The sequence below is a fragment of the Chiroxiphia lanceolata genome, chromosome 2 (genome assembly GCF_009829145.1).
Source record: "Chiroxiphia lanceolata isolate bChiLan1 chromosome 2, bChiLan1.pri, whole genome shotgun sequence".
NCBI lineage: Eukaryota > Metazoa > Chordata > Aves > Passeriformes > Pipridae > Chiroxiphia > Chiroxiphia lanceolata.
In genome coordinates, this window is record NC_045638.1 from 82,653,478 (window position 1) to 82,668,797 (window position 15,320).

Below are 15,320 nucleotides of genomic sequence, written 5' to 3' on the forward strand. Positions count from 1 at the left end.
TGAGCAAGAGCTGCAAGTACATTACTCCTACTGAAGGAAGGAAAAGCATCCCTAAATTATAGGAATTAGTCAAATACATGTACACCTAAGGCAAAGAAATGAGATCAGAGGCTAACAAGCCAATTACATGACTAATGGATAACAACTCAGGCTCTTAATTGAATGGGATATTAAGCAACCATAGAGGAGATTACAGTAGTTCAAGACTCAAAGAACTGAACATAAGAAGGTTAAAGTGGCATTTAGAAAAAATAAAACTGAGCAAATACCATACAAAAGAGATTCAAGTGTCTTGTGGCACAAAGGTTTATCATGTGATCTCTGAGGAGGATGAATCCAGATGAATGAGATTTAGCAGAAAACGTCATGAAATGCTTGTTATAACATGAAACCAAGGATATCACTGACTGCATAAAGGTGAAAACAGTGAGTTTGGATCAATGACCTTCTTTGGGGTCCTTATTTCTTTCAGGTCTTTTTGCCAACCTCTTCTTCAGCAATACAGACTCAAAACTTTTTATATGTATCCTTATGCTATAATAAAAGATCATCTTCATTAGGCGAACCATGTTTTGTTGGTCCTTTGAGTGCCTGTTTAAAGTAGAGGATGCTGTGTATGTATAAGCATATGGACTCTTTTTCTGAATTTGATTCTAAATACAAACAGCATATAGAGTTACGGTGATTCCAATCGTTATAACATGTTCCCTCTATTGCAATTTGCATCTTAAAATCTAGAACTGCTTCTAATCTACAGTCAAGCATCCATCCATGACCTGGAGAGAAATATATCTCAGGTGATAAACAAGAGATTTTCTTTTAACTGTGATTGGTACAGGTGCTGTACACAGAGCAATAAATGTGAAAACTGTAGTTGGAATGCCAAATATATGGAATCCTGAATGAAGTGAGGTAGTGTGAACTATTTGTAAGATGTGATTCGCTATCTGTTGTAATTCTGGGGCAAGGAGCCTAATTTAAGTTACATATTACTGTATGTAGTTCAATACTGGTAGTGTCTTTCTATTTATATCCAGCCTTTCTGATCAGTAAAGATTACTCTACTGGCTATAACAAAAATTGTGCTATTCACTGAGGAGCTGAAATTCTTCCAGAGCTACAAATTCTCATAAAAACCATAGCATCTGTCATATTTACATACACTACAAATGATGCTGTAGTTATTTTGTCAGTGCTTGCTAATACAAATAATTTTTAGCCCCTGACAGCCTCTGTAAGGCCAGAGCTGGTTCTTCTCCTTTAAGAATTTCTTATGAAATTATACAAAAACTACTTTCTTTACCAATTACTCTCTTCAGATGTAAGATGAGGTAATTCCCCTGAATGACAGGGCTGTGTACAATCTGAATTCTGCAGTTAAAATCAAAATTATGAACAGCAGATTTTATGGATCATAGAAACTACAGCAGCAGAAGACTGAATTTTGATATATCTGAGATTTGGACATCCATGGACAATGAAACTGGAGGACTGTGGGGATCACAGTAAACAGAGGTTTGAAGTCTGACACTGCAGGGAGAGCTCATGACGAAACAGAAACAGCCTGTAATGAAAAACAGAGTCTCTAGAAACCATCTAATAGCTATAACATCTTTTCTAATCATAATATTTTTCTGTCTGCATCATGTATGATTCTATTACCACTGTAATGGGAACCATACTCCTAACATGTCAGGTTGCTCTTTACATTGTGGTAGCACCTCTATATGATTTGGTTTGGAGCCCATAATAGTAATAGGGTGTCAAGAAAAAGCTGGGAATAGCCTTGAAAAACATTGCCCCAGGAACCTAATCCGGTCTGCTCCAAGTTTGTTCTATAAAGGCACAGTGTTGTCCTGCCTGGGCATGTGTAAAACTTCCCCTGATCTAAGATACTGAGAAATAACTGGTAAGACCAAATGCAGGTCATAAAGGAAATACTTGTTTTGGAGTGCTAACATCTTTGGTGGTCTAATTTCAACACTTATAGGTGCAAAAGACTTCACTTTCTGGTTTGCTGAATGTACTCTCCTTCCACAGAGCATACAGGATAACTATAGAAAAAAAGTTGCTTGGGTCTTCTCTAAGCCTCAGGTTGTATCAGCTTATTTTAAGGTGTGAGCTTCAATTATATGAAGTTAAATCAGTATGACATTCTTAAATATTAGATATTCTTATTTCATTACTTTTGTTTTTCATTTAGCTTGTTCCTAACTGATGTAAGCCATTGTAACTGTAAAGAAAAGTCTTTACAATAATATAGGGACAAATAGTGATCCAGTAGGATCAGAGACTAATACTGGGAAAGGCTTGTGATCTGCTTAATATGGGGACAATCTAAAGTATTTGTGACCTCTTTTTAGGGAAATATAAGTTTCAAGTTTTGCTTTTATTACAGTGGAAAGATTCACATTACTAATAAAACCCTTCAAAAGTAGAAATGAAACATTAAAGAACCCAAAGGTTACAAATTTCTACTTCCTTCTTTCTTTTTCCAGGCATCCTTCATGTATATCTCTTAATGGTTTATCTCAGAGATAATTCTTAACTTTAGATTCATGTGACCCAGAGAAACTTACAGTCACTTGCATATGTGTTAGAGATAATGCAAATGTTTTATTATCATGCTGTTGCACCAGAGGAATTTCTTTTGCTGGTACAGATTACGTGGTGAATGTAAATATCCAGAGTTTAACAGCAAAAGCAATTTTAATCTGGTGTCATCACACCTTCCCTTAGTTTCAAGAGACCTTGTGCCATTAAAATGCTATGGTTGTGCTGACAGAAGTTTTCAGCATAGCCCTCGTCTTAGTCTCTGTGCTCCTCTGATCCAAATACTGGCAAAGACACCAGGAGATACCAGCTGTTGTGACATATTTTTATTGAGCATCCACTGTGTACTAGTCTGAAGCCAGTACCCTGAAAACAAGTCACTGGCTGCAATTTTGAATAACTATGTTCTGTGATGGCTTTGAACCAATGACTTAGAGGTAACAGGCTCTGTAGCCATCTAGTGAACATGAATCAGTCACAGAATCACAGAATGGTTGGGGTTGGAAGGGACCGCCGGAGGACATCTAGTCCAACCCTCCTGATAAAGCATGCTCACCTACAGCAGGTTGCCCAAGATCCCACCCAGGCAGGTTTTGAATATCTCCGGAAAAGGAGACTCCATAACCTCTTTGGGCAGCCTGTTCCAGAATGAGATTCTGTTCTGCCAGGTTTTGGGTATAGTAGTTTCAAAATAAAAAAAAACCCAAACAAACAACAGAGAAGGTGCCTCCTTTCCCCAGCTGTAGGGGAGCAGGTAGACCAAAGAAGTTTGTGTGTCAAGGCGGACCACTGTCAAAGCACTGCTCTGCATATGGCATGAATCATGACGCTTCAGTTTCAGCCTCTGTTCTAACCTGCTTCAATAGTGTAGATAAGCTCTGCATTTTCTCCTTTGTCTTTGTCCAAAGCTGTGACCTGCAAGACTGCTGATCCAACTGCTGCTGATTCAAACACTGAGGCTTCATACAACGGACTGGTAAAGTATGGACTGTGGTCATTGGAGTCTTCCACGTTTATAATGACTCTGGCCAGGTTTCTTCTATAAGGGAATTCTTGATCTCGGACCTATAGAACAAGTGTATAACACACAACTTGATATCAATATAGTAGAACTTCACAAATATTACTTATCTGAGTGTGAATACTACTACAGTTCTATTTAACACAAAGTAATAAAAAATCCATTTGTCCCAAAGAACAGCCTAAACTATATTTCCACACAAGATGGCAGACAGTAAAATTAAAGGACAAGGAAAGAGCTTAGGTATTTCTTTTTTCACTTATGAAAAAATGCATGGCAACTAACCATCATGACATGAATTTCTGAAGTGGCAACCACATGACATCTTAAATTTGGGTTTAGGTTTGCAAGAGATACCTTTTTTTTTAATACATCATAAATAATAATGCATGTGCCTTGCCATTACCTGCTTTACCTCATAGAGGTATGTCAGTCTAGTGCTTGTAGCTGCCAATGAACTTCTTCATTATTATATACGTACATATCTTTTTGAAGATGATGGCACCAATAGTAAAAAGAGTAGGAATAACCTTACGAAGTGCTGATAATTGACAAAAGAGGTATAATTTATCACAGCTGTCTCAACCCCGTACAAAATACCTCAGCACTACTTCACTGATAATCCTGACACCACTATCCCCAAAAGTTTGGTTCATCTTAAATAGAGCAAAAGCCTATTGGGTGGAGATCAAAACCAAGCATCAGGAAACTACCTCTGTCAACCCTGTCTCTTTGTGATTCAGTTTATAGTAATTTCTTAGTCTGCTCGCCAAAGGACTTGCAGCTTTTTACTCTGTGAGCTGAGACCACACTCAGCTCCTGCTTGCTGCATCTCACGGCAGAGTCTGCTTTCTAAGGTCCCCTGGTAAGATGCCCCTGTACTTAACACATCATGAGTTGTTCCACGAGTTAAGTGGTTAAAGCAAATTGCAGAGTACAATGCTTAAACTAACACTGATTTTTTTTTAATTAAAGAATAAAAAATAAAATATATCTCCATAATATAGAATCTTCACTTTAAAACAGGCAGACTTATGTTCTGTACCTTAGGTACACCAAGCAAAAATTGGTAATTATCTTTTTTCTGCATACCCAAAGATATGGTAATGTAGATAAAAGAAAGCTATTTTGTATCTCAACAGTTTATGTACTGAAATAAGTCCATAAAAGTAAGCTATAAAGGAGGGTTGTATTCAGAAAGGCTGTAGCGTTCTCCATGGCAAGAAAGCAGTTATCTCCCTGTGAATAACTTCTCAAATAACGTTAAGCCTCACTTCAGAAACTCTGAAAATTACCTTGAGGGAGAGGACCAGATGCCAAGAGATTAAATAATTTCCTGCTTGCTCTCCCTTAAGATAGCAAATAACATTCTATACAATGAATTCACAATAAAGTTTCTCAAAAAGCTGAAATAAAAACTGTAAAATAAATACACAGTAGGGCAGGCAAGACGAAATTACTGACTACTTACTGCTCTGAGTCCTTTGCTGATGCAAAGACTAAGGAATGTATGCACCCAAAGCAGCAGTGATTGTGTCCTGACCCAAGTGAATATTGCATTCTTACCATGACATTAAGGATGTGCTTATCTTGAGCTTCGTGGTCTAATCTCTCAGCCGTATAGAGCACCCCAGTGCTGGGATCAATTCTGAATTTTCTCATGCTGACTGTATCAATGCTGCTGTGAATAGTGTAGCTCAACTTATGCTTCTCATCTCTGTCTATAGCTTCAATTTGCAGAATTTCAGTATCAGGGAGGATGTCCTCTGAAATGGTGACATCGTAACTTGGCTGAGAGAATTCTGGGCCATTATCATTGTTATCCAACACTTTGATAAGAACCTACAGTTAATAAAAGAAAAGCATTCAAAGTTATTGAAGTCTAGTCAGACTACTGAATAATACCTAAAGAAATACAATTTAGATGGCTGATGATGTTATGCTGCTGTATGGTGGGACTGAGAAACATTATTTAATATTAAATGCTTATTGATCGGATCAAAAGACATAGTAAAGATTTGACTTTGGAGGTAAAATGTTCCTAATTGTAAGACCTACTCAAAGTCTGACAAGTCTGTATTTGCAGTATCTATAGGTTGGAAAATATTTCTACAATGGTCATAGGAAAGGCTTTGTCCTTCCTTGTAACTGCTGTGGTTACAAGAGACTTCTAGAGCTATTATGGAACTTCCTTTCCCCTCCAGTATTAATAAGGCTTTAAAAGAATCCCTTTCATGTTACTTAAATCCACTTTTTATACAAACAAGATTCAGCTGAATCCTGTGTTGTTTTCTGCCCAACATATTGCATTGGGACTTACTAGCAATGTCAAATTAAGACAGCAGTGGAGACTTCAAGTTGCTGTTATACCTTAGATTGTGTTAGAAACAGTGACAGTTCATGAGATGGAAACAGGACATACCACCTCACTACCATGCAAGCCCACCCCACACAGTTCAGTACATACCACCACAGACAGGTAACCTCCACCAAGGACAGGTAATCACAGGGTGTTGATGACAAGGAAGGATTATTTTTTTGTTTCATTCTTACTTTGCCTTTGCCAGTGATGGCTCTCCTTATTGCCAACTAATTCACTTTCCCCTCCAACACATATCTGCCTTCTTTCTGTTGCAGTTTATTAATGGTATAACTGCTAAAAAGGTGAATGAACACTGTGCTATTTCCTTCATGTCTTCTGTAGAACCTTGGTATTGACCCTTAAAGAAACCTGGAGAGGGGGAAAACAGCCCAGGGTGCTGCTGTTGCTGCCTATTCCACCCATTTCTGTATATTACAAGCTGACTCTGGCAACTAATAATAATCACTATTTTGCAAGCTTTGCCTTTCACGAGTTATGTTATGCATGTTTGGCTCTGATGACATTTTGTAGTTTTCACCATTGAAGAAGTCACTCCCTGAAGAAATATGCTTTCCAGACTTTGTATGCCATTATTGCTTTGGGTAGTGTGGCAGCAAAACCCTTGACAAACTGCATAATACTGAAAGCTGAAATGCAAAGGGCTGACTCTTTTCCAGTGCTGGAAACAAGAAGTATCTTTAGCAGAATATGCCTGTGAAAGCACATGTCTAATTTTACAGTAAGTGAAATGGAACAATCTTTTTATTCAAAGGTATTGAAATAAGAAATAGTCCAATGAATGATATGGGAAAGGCCATGCACAGGACTCTTCCTTTAGACTACGAGACTTGAGCCATCAAGATATTTTCTTTGTTGCTTTGAAAAGTACTTGGAACTTTTTAAGCAATCATTTTATTATTTTGCTTGATTAAGCCCTGTTCACCCATGTGTTCTTAACAGAAGAAAAATACAGCTATACTTTTACTGCAATATTGCACAGATGCTGGCCTCAGAGAGAAATGAAACTTTAGATTTGCATGATATGTGAAAGGGTTTGCAGAATACACTACCACAAGGAACAAGAGCAATTGCAAGCAGCAGTCATAATGAACTAGCCTGGGAACTGTTTAAAAGACAGCTGAAACAAAATGCTCTGTAAGTTAAATGGCATAAGACTTCAACTGCGTATTCCATACAATTTAATTTTCATCAGATTATGGTACACTATAGTGAAACAGAGCAAAACCTATATTAAGTGATGCTTCAATCTTGGACAGATAGCAATAAACTTTGGGGGAAATATACATTGCTGGGCCTATAATAATGATAAAGACTTACTTAGCTTTTTATACTTTCTTTATTGCTATATAATATATCAAGGTGTGTTTCTGACCTGACTGAGGAAAAAAACCCCAAACCACATACCTACATTATAAAAATATGTCAAGAAATTAGTTGTAATGTGAAAGAAAGCCTGAGGAAAAAATTAAAGATTTCAACTCTAATGGGACATAGAGCCAGTGCTGAACCAGTTTTGTTAGTGTAAGGAAGAGACACTGAAGCAACATGAGTTGGGGGTAATCTGATTACCAGTGTTTTATACTTACAGACATCTTCTCAAGCAGTTTTGATACCCTCAGTCCTTGACAGGTACCACTGTAATAATCCATGTCTGGATTGTTTTACTGCTGCACTGTTAACTCAGATAATTTATTTTTCTTTTAATTCATGGACAAAAACTTTGTCATGTATCATTTTAGATAGTTTAACAGAGAAGTAAAATCTTTTCAAATGGACTAAAAATACCAAGAGTGTTTGATTCTGCTGTGCCTAGCACAGTACAGCCTATCTTGAACAAGTAAGCTTCCATGTGAGGGACAGGCTCGCATCTGTGAATTTTTAAAATTTTTAAGGATTTTTAGCAATGTTTTTAATATTGGTGTGTGCAAGCTCAGGCTATTCGGGAAGAAAAAAACCCCACAACTTACAGATGCACACCAATGTGTCTTAAAGTTATTGGTACAGAAGTGACATGCTATTTTATTTGTGTGGTGTCTGATCATCCCAGTGCAGGGGCTCACTTCCCATTATATCTAATGCATTTTGAGATCACTGGCAAATTCAGAAAGCAGAGGAGGGCAGAAAGGTTTATCCATCTCAAAGCTTGCACTATGACTGTGCAAGCCACAGCTCCATGATTTATGCCTTCACTAGACTGCACAAACTAAACAGGGTGGAACTGGATCTGCATCAGAGGCTAAGGGTAACCTATAAGACTATGGAAATTACAGTGTGGATTCACAAAGCAGCATTTCTTCCCACTGAAAAAGGTCTAAGCTAATGCCCTGACACACATGATTGTGCTTAGGGAGTGCAAGGCATGGAAAGGGGAAAAGATTAAAAAATTAAGGTCCTCATTCACTGTGGTTATTAAACTTGCAGAGAGCTATGCACTTAAAATTGCTTTGATCATTTCCAGAAGAGAACTTATTTTTCCTTTTTTTTTCCTTTTCTCTCTTTCACTTCACATCTGCTGTAAAACTGATCAAGTGCCTGTTTAAGTGGCAGGCACCTTCCTCCCCAGAGACGACAGTATTTTAATGATTTGTCAAGTGACCCACATCAAAATACACATTATTTATTAGTTATTCTGCACTTCAACAGCCAGTTCCATTTGGAGATGGAAAGCGAGGCGTTAGAGATGCTAATCAATAAAGTAGTCATTACTGATGACAATTTCTTCTATTGAAGCAGTTAAGAATATTTCTAATTTTTGTCAGCTGTCCCTTAAAATCCCCAAAACTCAAATGTAATTTTATCATTACAGTCTCTCCTTTAATAGAAGGGGGTGGATTTTCCTTGCAACAAAAGAAAGTTAGATTACGTATGGGAATACTGATTATTCAAGCTCTGTTAAACCAAAAAATGGAACTCTTTAATGTTCTTAAAAACTGAACTGTCTTGGGAGTCACTTGAAACAAAATCAGGTAAGATAAAATGGAATTTAAGTCCCACTTTAAATAAATATTAGTCCCTCAGTCCCTACAACATTTTCGAGGAGTAAGTGACCATTATCCCCATACTTTGCCCAGGAAAAGACTGTCTTGCAGCAAGGTTAAATGACTTATCAAAGCCACGGAAGTGCAGCAGCAAAGCAAGGGAAGGTGTTTTAGGTTTATTTTTGATCCACACCCCTTTTATTAGGTCACCATAAAATGCCACCTTTGTTATGCAGATTTCTTGCTCCAGCAAGGATTACTTCTAGTAAGGTGTTACTTAAAAAGAGGGGGTAACCTTTTCCTTTAATAATGGGCAAATGTGACACTGACAGGAACACCAGGCTCATAGAAAACCGTATCCTACAAACATATGTGAAGCTGAGTAAACTGAATGCCACCAGATTGTTAACATGAGGAAAGTTTCTCAAATTCATTTAATGGATGTCAAATTTAGGCATAAAATCTTAGTACTACTGGCAAATTTCCAATGACTTCAGAAGGGTCAGCACTCTGCTCTCTGAAGTCTTAAGCTTTAGCCAGCTGGTAGCACATCTTTCACCCCAAATCAAGTGTTATACTACTGAAGTGACTCAACGACTCACAGTATCTGTGTAATTTAATACTTTCTACAGACTTATTTCCAAATGGAAGACGTGGCAAGAATGAGCTGTGTTGCATAAATAACCTTTATTACTGTGTAGGTGCCTGGGGTGTTAAGTAGTGACAACACCCATTGCGTAGAATCAAAGACAGGTTTTAAAAGTTTTCCAACACATCCCCGAAAGGAGATGAATGGAAATGTTTACTATTGGTTTGCCACCAAGTAGGGATTCCTCTTTGTGGAGAGCTGTGCAAGATTACTGACTGAACTACTTTTCATTGACAAACATTAGCTTCAAGTCTTTTTTCCACGCTCATAAAGCAAACATGCAGCAAAGCAGTCTCTGCCTGGTTCTCCTTGAAAGCCCATATATTTTCCAGTGCACCTTGGGCTTCAGAAAGGCAGGCTTGCCTCCTTCTGCTTCCTTTGTGTGAAGCCTAATTTACAGTCTGAACAAGCACCTCGCTATAAAAGATTTGCTTCTCCCTGCTCACTTCCTATTTCCCACAGTTAAGGAGAGTTTCAAATAAAGGATTCACAGGCCTCCAAGCTTACAAATTAGGCAAAGTAACACTCAGAACATTAGCAAAGACTTTGTACTCAAAATGGTAAGTGAAAGGCCTAGAGAAATACAATCAAATTAAAGCAGGACAAAACCTAATGCAGGAAGTCTCTCCAAAGCTGTTTTTAACGTTGCCCATAACAAACACATTTGGTTTAGGCACAAATGTATTTGAGTGAAAACTGGGTAAATGCCAGCAGCTGCTTTAGAGTCATTTGAAGCTGTAAGAATCTGTTGGCTAATTGTTTGGTCTGGGCATCATGTTGTAGTACAGCCTATTAAGTGCCTGAATTATTTAAACTCAGGTTGCACTTCTGTACAGATTTTGAAACCTATTTTGATTTAATACTGCTTTCAATAGTGTTACCATACAGCTTTATTTTCTACTTTCTGACAAGTTGTTCACTCCCCCAAACCTCAATCTTAACATAAAAATGCAGTTTCCCTACTACCCTCAGTGGCCAGTTATTTATATTTTACTCTGCCCTTTCTGTTATGTTAAAACAGAAAGAAAAATCTTTCTTCCACAGGCAGGGCAGTGCCGAGATTGCTGGATGTGACAGAAAAAAAGTCAAGGATGGGTCAGTTCTGGTTTGGAGGAAACATTCAACTGAGCAAAACTGAAAAACTGAATTGAAACCTCATGTCTCCTTGTCTGCCATAGGAGAATCCACAGTCCAGAACTGCTTCTGGAAGGCTCTGATGTCTTATCTACATTTTGGCCATGTTCCTGTAAGAAGAGCTTTTCAGTTAAAAGAACCACCCTCACTCAGAGTGACTGATCAGCTCCTCTCTGTCAAGAAAATTTTATAAAGAAAAGGTGTTCTCTGAAGGGTGAGACTGAAACTCACAGTTGAAGGTCAATCCTCAGCACAAAAATAAATAAAAGTCCACAATCTCCTGCAAGGGGAGAAAGACAGAAAGGGGCAATAAGCAGTAATGTTTTCCATTTGCTCTTTCAGTCTGGTTGGGTCCAGCTGAAGGTATTATAAGTGGCCTAAGTTTTGATCTGCAAAAACTTTTTAGAGGGAGATGCGTGTTATTCTCTGAGTGTCCACTCTACTGGTAAATAGTGAGATGGTTTTGCAGTAAGCGGAACTAAGGTGCTTTTTGCCTCCTAGCTTGGAAGTAACAGCCTTCATTCTCTAAAGTGTCTTTGCTATACCAGTTAGGATGATGAGAAAGAAGGAAAAGGTAGGAAAATAAACAAGAAGTAAAACTGTCTTTTTCATGTAATACCATCACTCCAAGAGGCTGTTCTCAAAAGAGGTAACAATCTGCTAGGACAACATTCTCAGTAAAAGTGAAACATTATCATAACTTAGACGATTGTTCAATTGTTCCCCACTGTACTCTACTTCTGTGGGTATTTTAGCAAAACTCAACAGTATGTACTACATAAATGTACAGTATGTACTAAGTAAATAAATGTCATTCCTCTGTTCTGCTTGTAGGTAAAAGATTTTAATTGCTCAGTAAAAAGAAGGATTTGGGATAAACATGACTTGTGACCAGGAGAATTTCTAACATTGCACAGTCAAAGTTAGTAAAAATTGTGGCAGGAGCAGGCATCTAGGTGCCACTACACTGATTTCTTGCTGGGAGAGTCCTCTCTCTGCTCAAGGAAGGGCAAAAAACCGCTGTGCAGCCCAAAGGGAGGCAATGGCAGTGGGAAGGAACAGAGTCTCTGTGCAGAGCTGCTGTCCTGGCTCTTTCTCTAGCACAGGGGATGCAGAAGCCCTGATCCCCCTCCCAAAGGCCAACAGCTTGCCTGGCAGCTGCAGGAATTGTGATTCCCGAGGATTTAGAGCAAACACACACCTTCAGCCTTTAACGAATGACAGCATGGCCTCAAGCAATCATAGGAAAAAGGAAAGGGAAAAAACCAAAAGCTCTCCCTGGCTAAGTCAGAAGACTTAGCCATCCTAGAAGTTAATTCCCATGATAGAAGTTTTACACCCACACTCCAAATACATAAATCAAACAAGTCAACATTTGTTCATATATATCCTCCTCCATCCCTTTCTATCCCAACCGTGCTGCCAGCACAGCTGCCGCTCAGCTGAACAGGCAGTATAGTAAATGGCAGCGGCTCAACAAGTCCTGGCACTTTGGTTCTCACTTTGGAGACTGTATTCTTTTTGGAAACCTTGATCATCCCCAAATCAATCAGGCTTTCCGTTACACAGGAAGTTTGTAACTTTTTTTTTTTAAATATTCCTCTTGCCTCTTTTCACAACAGTGAACTATTATTAAAACAGATGTAACTTTTAAATCAAAATGATCTCCTTCCTCTCATGGTACAGTAATGAACCATGTGCACAGTAAGGCATGAAGGAAGTGAGCAGTTTAGCGGAGTTTAAGGCATGCAGGAACATTGCTGAAGAAACTTCCCCAAGTCCATACCAGGGATCATGTTACCAAAACAAAAATCTTTGGCATTTTTATGCTGTATTTTACTACCTCCCACTATATAATAGACAAAAGGCCAGGAGGAGATAAAGGAAAACAGGTGGGGTGGAATAAAAAGTAAGACTGTTCCATTTCACATGGTGATGATCAGCTGTCTCATAATAAACCATCACACTTTGTGGGGAACTTTATACTATTTTATTGTTAAACAAGGGGATGAATTTATATAATTGTTTTCTACCCACTTCTTCTACCATATCTTCCTGCATCTACAGTTAAAAATGCATGTATGTGCATGGGACAAAAGACTTACAATGTTGTTTTATCAAAACTCAGAATAAGGCCACTGAGAACCATCAGTAGATGTTATTTTTTTCTATGATGTATTTTACTTAAACCTATCAGTTTGACTTTTTTTTTAAATTATTGTTTCAGAAGGAAATAAAGATGAGGAAGGTAACCAAAGGCTCCAAAGTACAGCCAAAAATACAGCAGGAAAGTTTTATAAAATGGAGCGATAAATAGGCAGGCCATAATTCTGTCAGTTTTGAGATAATAGTTGCTTTTGAAATCTCCGTTGTGAAGACCAAAAGAAACACATTCACAGACACCCTGACCATAATTAAACAATTAAGCAGTATCCACATTGAGAAAAGGAGGTGGAGGAAAGAAGGGTCTGTACCCGCTAGTGATTATCTAATGCTATACTATTTCAGTCTGAAATGACAATCTTACATTCCTAAGTAGGTCACATCACTGTTACAAAGAATGCTGAGGCTTCTTTTAGAATGCAACAGCTTTACTGAAATATGTTTTTACCATATGTTTTAATTAAAAATATAGGGGTTTCATCCAAATAGGTTTTGAGGACTGTTATATGGGTCAATTTATTAAATCAAAAGCAGCAGAAACAATAAACATAATATCCACGAGAAATTACTTGTATCTAGCATGTTTGAAATTCCCTATGCCTTTTAATATTTCTTCTGCTGAAATGTTTACAAGAAACAAAAAAGGTCATGTTAGGAATTCAACACCATCTGAAATGTGGACTGAGAGTGTCGCCAAGATTAAAAAACAAAGGATAACAAAAAGACTACTCAAGAGTTGCAGAAAATGCCTTATGGAACGGGAACAAAAAGAGGTCAGTCATTCTCTTTCACTTGTCTACCAGAAGACTGGAAGGTGATTTGAGCATTGTGAGTAAATGCTTCCTGGGGAGAAAATAGTGGTTTTTAAGGAGTTCTTTAATTAAGCAGAGAAAGGCATAACAGGGAATATGGCCAGATATAATTAAGCTTAAAATAAGGGATGTTTTTAGCAGAGATGCAATTAATTCTGAAACTAACAGGTAAAACAGTGGATTTCCCACCACCTAACTTACTATCAACTGATGTTTTCTTAACAAGGGAGGATTATCAGGAGAAATTATCAGATATTTTAGGGCTGGTTATAAACAGGAAATCATTGAGAAAGCACTCAATGATTTAACAATCTCTTAGGAAAGCTGGTGTTGTGCCTCAGTGAGTACAGATTTACATTTGAACTATTTGAACAAGAAGGCAAGGTAAAACAGAAGCATCTGTGCGTGCATGCATATATGTAAATATAAAAAATGTTCAGGCCTTCCTTCTGCATTATAAAGAGGCAAAGAACATCACAAACCTATTTTTTTTTCATTTACGCTTGAGCAGTAACTCAGATGTAGAATTTCAGGCCCTTAGAAATCCATACTCCACAACTCCAACTCATATTGAAGGATTTTGCTGTTTGAAATCTGCCTGGTGTCACCTGGATCTGAGAGTCCCTGTCCCTGTGCCATGACCCTGACCATGACCCAACTCCAGACTGGTTTCCACTGAACAGATACCCAGACGCTGTGCCGGGGTCTCTCCATCAAGGATGTGTCAGAGCCAGCATTACCCCAGCCCTTCATGTTTACCTGACCTGACTCTTTAATTGATGAAAGGCACCGAGCCTGATAAGCAAGTCTGGTTTTAAAAGGTTCAGTGGGGCTGTTTCGCAGAAGACAATCTAATTGCAGGCAGTGACACTAAAGGAGAGATCCTTTGAATTTTAAGTTTCGCCTCTGAACAATTTCTTCTCTGAACCATTGATCCTGTGTCCCACATTTGGGTCTTGGGAGGATGAGAGGTATAAACTCCATTTATACAATCAATAGCAATATTCCCCAACACCACAGAAAGCACTATTGTATTTTGGACCATTATGGGGTGACACAATTGTCAAAATTTATGCTTTGCTGCCTGTGATAGGGACTCCCTCAGCTGGAGAAAGGCAAATTACTTTCATGTGAGCACGAAGAGAACAAAAGGAGAAGTAACGCTTTGAAACCTTCAACAGCCGATTCTTTGCAGCCAGATGGAAAGGCTCTGAAAAATATCCCCTCCAATAGTTATCGGTGGTCTCAAAGGATGAGGTTTTACTTGAATGGAAAAATTATTAATTTTTATAGCATATATATTCCACTAAAAAATTAATAACTTGCCAAGAAAGGAATGTGATATTCTACCTGAGTCGTGGCAATGTTTGTTCCATCGGTGACCTCCACAGTCATATTATACATTGACCTCTGTTCTGCATCCAAGGGCTTTGCAACGACAATAGTGCCCACTCCCTTCTCCGCGTCGAAAGAACTATCGTAATTCCCTCCTAATTGTTGCACAAAAATACAGTTAGATTAGCCATCTCTGGAAAATTTCCATTGAAAAGTGGACATATCTGTTTACTGGCATCCATCTTAATGGCTTGCCTTAGCATACACAGTATATCTAGTGATACCTCTTTGT

At 38.2% G+C, this 15,320-nt stretch overlaps 1 protein-coding gene across 11 annotated transcripts in view; it reads right to left on the bottom strand.

The window, feature by feature from the left end:
- Nucleotides 1-15,320, bottom strand: part of FAT3 (FAT atypical cadherin 3) — a 405,288-nt gene that overhangs the window by 79,676 nt on the left and 310,292 nt on the right. For 10 of the 11 annotated variants that reach the window (XR_004355164.1, XM_032678484.1, XM_032678483.1 and 7 more), the window contains 3 exons: nucleotides 15,044-15,183; nucleotides 5,141-5,416; nucleotides 3,408-3,618 (listed from right to left, as the gene is read on the bottom strand). Coding sequence is in view for 10 of the 11 variants with exons in the window: in XM_032678484.1 (XP_032534375.1) it covers nucleotides 3,408-3,618; nucleotides 5,141-5,416; nucleotides 15,044-15,183 (627 nt within the window). In the remaining variant the exon portion in view is untranslated. Of the gene's footprint in view, nucleotides 1-3,407; nucleotides 3,619-5,140; nucleotides 5,417-15,043; nucleotides 15,184-15,320 lie in introns of those variants that run through there. The other variant, XM_032678489.1, reaches the window with a different exon arrangement.